At 41.9% G+C, this 8,349-nt stretch overlaps 1 protein-coding gene and 1 pseudogene across 2 annotated transcripts; one reads left to right on the top strand and one right to left on the bottom strand.

Annotated features, from left to right (window-relative positions):
• Nucleotides 1-889: 889 nt before the first annotated feature.
• On the top strand, nucleotides 890-4,486 carry LOC141824920 (SAC3 family protein C-like). 2 transcript variants are annotated; one of them, XM_074712269.1, is made up of 8 exons: nucleotides 890-1,148; nucleotides 1,243-1,343; nucleotides 2,455-2,676; nucleotides 3,137-3,358; nucleotides 3,454-3,539; nucleotides 3,644-3,740; nucleotides 4,037-4,129; nucleotides 4,224-4,486. In XM_074712269.1, the coding sequence occupies exons 1-8, from the start codon at nucleotides 920-922 to the stop codon at nucleotides 4,365-4,367; spliced, it is 1,194 nt and encodes a 397-aa protein (XP_074568370.1). In that variant the 5' UTR covers nucleotides 890-919; the 3' UTR covers nucleotides 4,368-4,486. The 2 variants fall into 2 exon arrangements, with proteins under 2 accessions (XP_074568370.1, XP_074568369.1); XM_074712268.1 differs by having other exon boundaries at nucleotides 3,451-3,539.
• A 14-nt stretch (nucleotides 4,487-4,500) lies between these two features.
• On the bottom strand, nucleotides 4,501-8,006 carry LOC141824919 (small ribosomal subunit protein mL103 (rPPR7)-like; annotated as a pseudogene).
• Nucleotides 8,007-8,349: the final 343 nt, after the last annotated feature.

Raw genomic sequence — 8,349 nt, 5'->3', positions numbered from 1 at the left:
TTAGTATTTATGTTATAAATTGAACTGAGTTTTTGAAGTCTAGAACATAGAGTCTCATTCATCAAAGGTGCACTACAATATAATATATCATTTAAAAATACAGAACAATATTTATCTTTTATTATAAATAAAAAATCTTTCTTGTCCAAATAAAAAATAGAGATAATGTTCTTAGTTAAAGTAGATACAAAATAACACTCCTCTAGTTCTAAAACAAACTGAATAAGCAAAGATAAAAAGTATTGTTCTAGAGCTATAACAGTAATTCTTGCACCATTACTTACTCGTAGGTCCATAATTGAAATATTCTTTAGTGCTCCATATGAAAGTAACTTGATCAATATTCTCTAAACCTCATATAACTTTAGTCAAAACTATACTATTAGGTAGTGCAACTTTATCAAAAATACCTCAAGATGATAAACTTTTAATTAAAATTGTTTGTGACTTTAGAATAGTAGATCCTTAAGGTAGAGTAATTTTGATTAATTTTAATTAAAATTATATTATTTCAGAGTAGTTTTAATTAAAATTATCTAAAAATTATTCTAAAATACTATAATTTAATCAAAATTATTTCAATGAGAGCAATTTTGATCAAAACGATATAAAATGATATAATTTTATTTAAAATTATTTTAAGATGGAGTATAAAGGGATATTTTAGGAATTAAATTATGAATGATCTTTTGTTCTTTGGACGATATGATAAAAAGTGTTTTATTTATTTATTTATTTTTCCTAAATGAATTAATAAACGACAAAAGTTTGAAAACTACTGAGGAATTTTAGAAATATTCATATTCTGTGAGGTTTTTTTCAAGAAAAAAAATTACGAGGGGGAAAATAAAGATTTCCCCTTCATTTGCGATCGTCGTCGTGCCTGCGAAACGCCCTCCGATTTCGATTCTGAGCTATCATGGAGAGGGAAAGCAACAGAGCCAAGAAATTAGGGTTTCGGCCAAGGAAAGCGCCAAATCCCTCTCCTTCGTCATCCAGTTCCGTCAGGTTGCGTCCTCGCGAGGAAGCCAAACGCGTTTCTACCAGTTCGATTCACGAAAGGCGCAATCCCAAACTCGACGAGGATGAGGAGACCGGCTCGCCGATTTTTTCCTACTTGGTCGGCACCTGCCCCGATATGTGCCCTGGTACGAACTGTTCCGAGTTATCTCGGCTTGTCTTTTTTGACCTTTTCTGTCCTCTCCTGCTTCTCGCGTGTCTTTAAGCTTGTCGCGATTGCAGCGAAGGAGAGACAGCAACGCGAGCAGCTCAGAGATCTCTCTGTGTTCGAGAGGTTAAATGGGGATCCTTCAAGAACTTCTCCGAAACTTGCCGTGAAGAAGGTAAATACTGAGGGCCGATAGGTTTCTCTTGTGGTTCTGTTGATGTCGAAACTTAAGATTGATGGGAATCGGAAAAAAAAATTCAATTTCAATCTTTTTTAGTCTCAAAATTTGATTCCTGTGCTGAAATATCACTGTGAGGCCGTTGATAGTGGAAGACAATTTATCAGAGTAAAAAAAAATTATAAAGACAAGAGGGAAGAATCTGTAGAAGGATAGTAATCTGAAAAGTGGTTTTTGTAATGTTTTATAGAGGTGGAGAGATGGGGCAGTTCATATGTTTTTGCTTCCAAATACTAAGAGTTCTGCATGGTAGCATACATTTGCATGGCAATGCATGTGAAGGAGCCAATGCAACGTTGTTTGTTCATGATGTGTATCTAGAGTATCTACCAGAAAACTATTGAGTTGCCTCCTTTTATTCTAATGGATTTTTTGGTGTAGTGACTGATTGCTGCTCAAGTTTGAATTCATGTAGTTGAATCCAATCTACCTCAATCACTATGGATGATAATTTTTTTGAATGATTATCTTCTTTTTGCTATAGTTCACTAATCCCATTTTTCCAATCCCCTTCCTCCCCCCAAAGGAATCACATGATTCATTGTTTCATACTGTTTTCATGCGTCTCAGATATACATTTGTTCTCCTTTTTGTACATATATTATGTCGAATCTTCGCAAATTATTCCTCATTCATGAGAACTTGCAAGCTTGACATTTATCTTAGAGATTTTTGAACTGTAGCATTCAATGCAAATTGAATTCAAATGCTACTTTCATGCTTCATAACTTTAAGAGATTATCATCACATATGGTTTCCTATCTTGTACTTTTCAAAGAATCTCATCTAATCAACTCTTTGGTACTCAGAGTTGGTACCTTTGTACCCATTGTTCTCTTGTGTACTGTAGTATCTTTTGCGGTGTACAGAATCTCTATATGTAACTATGTTTCTTAATAATAATATCTGTGCCAAATTCAGTTGTGTCATTCGGCAACATGCAGCGTAGTTGGTTTTAAAATGGCAGTGCAAAAATTTCTAGTGTCTCCTATGTCTTATAGATTCTTAAATACAATTCTTGTAGATTGCTTTGACTGGTTTTTATTAGTTTTGTAGAACTATGTCCAATGCAGAACTGCGGGAAGTAGATATAAGGCCTCTCCCAGTGTTAAGAAGCACATTGAAGTATCTTATGAACTTGGTCAACACATCAGATCAACCATTTGAAGTTGTTCATGATTTTGTTTTTGATAGAACAAGGTCTGTTCGACAAGATCTCACTAGACAGAATATTGTTGATGATCAAGCAATTTGCATGTATGAGGACATGGTACGACATCCTTCTTGGCTGCTCTTTTGAATGGTTCTTTGCCATTGTTTTTAGTTGAGAACACTTGATTTGGAGGCTCAAAATGTCAGGTCACTCTATCAAGCAATTATTTTTCCATGTATAATTTTTCATCATATCAAACTATTTGTCGTCTACATGAATTTTATCCTTCAATTGAGCTTTATGAAAGGCGATTAGTTATTTCCAAGTGAATTTTAAGTTATTTGATATTTATACTGACGGTAGGAGTATTATCTTTTTACTTGGATTCATGTTTCATTCTTTGCGTGATGGTGGATGAATTTTAAGCTTTCGATATTTATACTTGCGGTAGGAGTGTTATCTTTTTTACTTGGATTCATGTTTCATTCTTTGCTTATCTTCTAAATTTTTTTTCCACTTTGAGCACAATAACATTGTGCAGATTGTTTTAATTACTCTCCACAAAATCTGTTTGCAGATCAAGTTTCACATCGGATCACACAAAAAAATCGCAATGTGTTTTGCGAAGACTGATTTGGCTTCATTGTGTTACCTCAACACTGAGCAGCTGATGAAATGCCTTGCAACCCTTTTCAAGTTGTATGATCTTAATCGAAGATCTAGTTCATTGCACAAAAATGAAGCTGAGTTTTATTCATTTTATGTGCTTCTCCATCTAGGGGGCAAGATCCCCAAAATGGTCAGTTTCTCTACCGTTATGTACTACACTCGCCAATTTAACGTTGCTCTTCCTCAGATACATAACCACTCGGCTTCTATTACTTTGTCCAGCAGGGTGATTCGCTTTCTGTATGGTATCGAAAACTAACTCTTTCAATTCTTCAATCAAATGAAATGCGTTTTGCCATGACATTGATCAGGTAACTCTTTCAATTCTTTCTCTCGACATCAAATGTTTATGGTTCCTCTGATTTTTGCCATCTTCTTGGTGGTGAGCCTTCTTCCATTGTCGACTGTCCGTTAGGTACTCTCAGCTGGGCAATTTCAAACGTTTCTTTACTAGTCTAGAAGCTGAAGCATCAGAACTCCAGTTGTGTCTTGTGGAGCCGTTTCTCAGTGAGGTATTCTCCTGGCTCGAGTTGTAAGAGATTCCATAAAGCCAATTTTATTTAGTTGGATAAAGACTCATAAATAGAGCATCGAAGCATTGTTAAAAATAAAAATAATAACAAATGCTCCTGAGAAACACAACCAAAACTCAGGTGTATAATCTTAGCATTATATTTACGATATTCTAGCAGATAGTTGAATCACTTTACACTAGTAATACTTCTGATGAGGTGTGGATAAACTTAGCAATGAAGAAAAACTTAGCATTGTTAATCCATGCTGAATGCTGTAGTTTCTCCTTTTACAGATCCGCGCACGAGCAATATCGTATGTCAACTACAGCGGATACAAGCTTCAGCCTTACCCATTGAAGCATTTGTCTGATGTTCTGAGAATCAAGGTAACATGTGGTTTCTTCACCTATCGAATGAGTTATCAAGAAAATAATGTGATGCTTAAATAAATCTAGCATTAACCAGTAAGTAGCTAATTAGGAGTCAGAGCTGGAAGAGCTTTGCCATGTCTGTGGCCTTGAAACCAGCATGGATGAAGCAGGGATGAAAACATTGCCGGCCAAACAAACAAGCTTCAGCTTGCCGAAACTCGGACTGCCGGTCCATTCGCTTTCAACTCCTTAGGATATTAAGAGGTTTGCAACTCTTTTCAGGTGTGTGTGAAGCTTTGTGTGTCCGATCTGTATTGAACTTGTTTCTCATGACTTTAATGGAAGTATCATCCTCCATTAGTCTTCATGAACATGATGATAAGGGTCTAAACCCGGTTCACAGGGTCATGGGTTGGGTCGAGTTGAATTGGACCGGGCCGAGTTGTTGTTCTGGTTTGGCTGGTACTACGGTAGCTTCGACCAAGGCCTTCCCGCCATTCCCGTCCAGTTCCATCTTCCTCCTCGCCATCTCCTCCAGCACCGAGCACGCCGCCTCCACCTTCCCGATGCCGCACAGGCCATTCATCAGGCACCTGAAGGTATCCTCGCGCGGGCAGTGCCCGCTGGCCGCCATTGCCGTCGCCACCCGCGACGCCATCTCGAAGTCCCTCGCCTGGCACGCGCCGTCCGCCATCATGCGGTATGCCGCGGCGTTGGGCTCGCACCCTCCCTCTACCTGCATCTCTACCAGCACCGCGTACGCCTCCGCCGCCCGACCCGTGCCGCATAGGTAGTTGATCAGTGCGCCGTAGATGGGTACGTCCGGCTTCAGCTTCCTCTGCTTCATCTCCGCCAGCAGTGCCCGCGCGCCGTCGAGGTCGCCCCTACGCCCGCGGTCGCTCATCAGCACACCGTCGTAGTTGGCGAGCCTCGCCTTGCACCCCTGGTACTCCATGTCGAACATCATCTTCTTCGCCGTGGCGTAGTTGCCTTCCTGACACAGGGCGTCCATCAGCAACGCGAAGGTGATGGCGTTGGGCTGGACTCCTCTCCGCACGATCTCCTCCTTCAAACTCGCACCGGTTCCCAAGTCACCGTTTTTGGTGTCCGATGAGGACATTGTAGGTGACCACGGTGGGGCGAATCCCCTTCTGGAGCATTTTGTCGAACAGGAGCCGCGCGCTGGAGAATCCCTCCGCCACGCAGCAGCGTTGTATGAGGATGTTGTAGGAGACGGCGTTGGGGCGGAGGCCGAACAAGGCGGCGGACTCCGTGAGAAGATCTCTCGCCTGCTCGAACCGGCGATTCTCGACGAGGGTGGCGAGGGCGGAGTTGAGGGACTGGACGGAGGGGGCGGAGGTCGAAAACTCTAACGCTCTGTTTGGATGGGGTGAGGGAAGGTTCATTAACGGAAGGGGAAGGGAAGGGAAGGGAGGAAAAGGGAGGGGAAGAGAAGTAACCTTATTTGGGAGGAAGGGAAGATTCATTAACGTAACATGCGATATCTTGTTTGGGAGGAAAGGAAAGGGAATGGAAATTAAATATATAAAATGTCAAAGATACCCTTATTTTTTAAAATAAATTTATATGTGACAAACAATTTATATCAAGGTTCGTTTTTTAATTAGACAAAGTATGAATTCTTTCTTTCTTTTTTTTACATATTGGCTTTTGACTTTTAATTGGTCAAACTAAAATCATCACGATCGTTACGAGTGGAAATGATTGTTTTTCTTTATAAAAGACGAACGAACTTGGTCAACCGATGTGTGTTTTTGTTGCTCAAATCAATAATTATAATCATCTCAGAACTTGAGAGTTTTGAGACACTGGTTGGAACAGAGACTTGAAGGGCAGATAAAACAAAACTACATCTACACACAAACATCCAAACTTTTCAAGCCACTTTGCATCTCTATAACACCAAACATATGTTATTTATCAAACCTTGTTCTGTTTTAATACTTTCACAATCAAGCCATGTTTGTCTCAATCGTTTGGTGTCATATAGATGAATTTTATCCATCATACGATATGCATTTTATCTAAGATTTAGTTAAATCGAGAACATAAATTTTAATATAAAGAAAGTCACTCGATATCAAACTCTAAAAAGGAAGATAAAAGTGGCGTTATTAAAACAGTAAATCAAACAGGCAAAAAAGATGCATCCAAAACGGCAGCAACACTAGCGACCAGCAGGCGAGGAAGTCAAACAGGCAAAAAAAAAAAAAAAATGCAGATGAAGGCTTGAGGAAGAAAAGGACCTGAAGCGATGAGACGTTCTATTGGACGGCTGCGTTGGGACGGCGATGAGACGGAAGCTTCCTGTTGGACGGCTGCGTTGGGACGGAAAGGAGTGATACGACAAAACCTAATAGATAAATATATTTAATAATTAATATTTTAATAGAGGGTAAAATTAGAATAAATAATTTTTATATTTTTATTCCCCTCCCTTACGCTCTGTTTGGGAGGAGGTGAGGGAAAGGGAGGGACAAGTAGGGAAAGGGAAAAAAAATTTATCCGTGTTTGGGATGGGGTGAGATAAGGAGGGGAAGGGGAAAGAAGGGGAAGCTTTCCCCTTCCATGCTCATGAATAAGCACAATTTCTTACACCCCAAATCGGGGTGTAAGGAAGGGGAAGTGAATATTAAACCTGTCTATTCCAATTTTACCCATCTTTATCCTCGTTTCTAAACCATCGCCGCGGCGGCGGAGAGCGACGAACCCAGCGGCGCCGGTGGCGTTGGACGCGCAATCGTCATAGGTGCAGGAGCGCATCATCATCGTGGCGAACCAGCTTCCGGTGCGGGCCAGCCGCCGGGCGAAGGGGGCGGGGGTGGAGCTTCTCGTGGGACGAGGATTCATTGCTACTCCAGTTGAAAGATGTCCTGCCAGAGGACATGGAGGTGCTTTACGTCGGCTCCCTCCGCGTCGACGTCGAAGCCCACGAACAGGACGACGTCGCGCAAACGCTGCTCGAGCGGTTCAAGTGTGTGCCGACCTTCCTCCCCCCGGATCTCCACGACCGCTTCTACCATGGATTCTGCAAGGACCGCCTCTGGCAGCTGTTTCACTACATGCTTTCCTTCTCCTCCTCCTCCTCCTCCGGTGGCGGCAGTCGCTACGATCGCAAATTGTGGGAGGCCTACGTCCTCGCCAACAAGATCTTCTCGGAGAGAGTCGTCGAGGTGACCGACGGGACGAAGCCAGTATACTAATGAATATTTTTGACATTTTATATCTTTAACTTTCATTTCCTTCCCTTTGAACCTTCCTTTCCTTCCAAACAAGATTACTTTTCTTCTCCTCCCTTCCCTTCCCTTCCCTCCCCTTCCTTTCCCTTCCATTAATGAACCGTCCCTCACCCGATCCAAACAGAGTGTACACTCCGATTCGGGGTGTAAGAAATTATGTCGATTCATGGCCTTACAAGGGGAAAGCTTACCCTTCTTTCCCCTTCCCCTCCTTAACTCACCCCGTCCCAAACAAGCACTAATTTTCTTTTTCCCCTCCCTTACCCTTCTCTCCCTTTCCCTCACCTCCTCCCGCGTAAGGAGCGGAGGGCGTGGAAGAGATCGACGGCGCGGTCAGGGAGGCCGTCGCGACCGAAGCTGCGGATGAGTGAATTGAAGGCGACTTCCTTACAGGGCACGCGGTGAGCGCGGAGGAGGGCGAAGAGGGAGTCGATCTCCGGGACGAAGCGCGCCTTGGCGAGGCGGTAGAGGAGGGAGGAGCAGACGGGGTAGGTGAGCAGGTCGGGGTCAGCGGTGGCTTTGAGCTCCTCCAGGAGAGGGATCGGCGTACGCGTGGGAGAGGGCTTCCGCTGTCCCCGGCGATGCTTGAAGCTCGACGGCGGCCGCCGGAGCATGGTGGTACCGGTTTTTAGTTTAGGGTTTCTTTCGGGTCCAGATTAATGTTCGCTGTCCCAATCCGACGCCTTCTCAAAAAGCCCACGTTTCAATTAAATTACATGAAATTATTAATCCAATTAAATTACTTGAATATAGTAATTCAATTAAATTACTTGAAAGCCATTCCACGTCCAATTGTCCATTTAACAAATTTATTTATCTATTATTCTTGACAACGAGATTATCATACCACATAATTCCATAAAAACGAGATTAATAACACATTCTCTTTTCGAAAAAAATATTAAACGACCATCTTGTCATGTAAAAATATTTTTTATAAAATTAAAATTATTTTAATTAAGTTTGAATCATTTT

Source organism: Curcuma longa, chromosome 3 (genome assembly GCF_044706935.1).
Source record: "Curcuma longa cultivar G26 ecotype Majalengka, Jawa Barat chromosome 3, ITB_CL_G26_1.1, whole genome shotgun sequence".
NCBI classification, from domain to species: domain Eukaryota; kingdom Viridiplantae; phylum Streptophyta; class Magnoliopsida; order Zingiberales; family Zingiberaceae; genus Curcuma; species Curcuma longa.
This window is presented reverse-complemented; position numbering and strand designations above follow the sequence as displayed.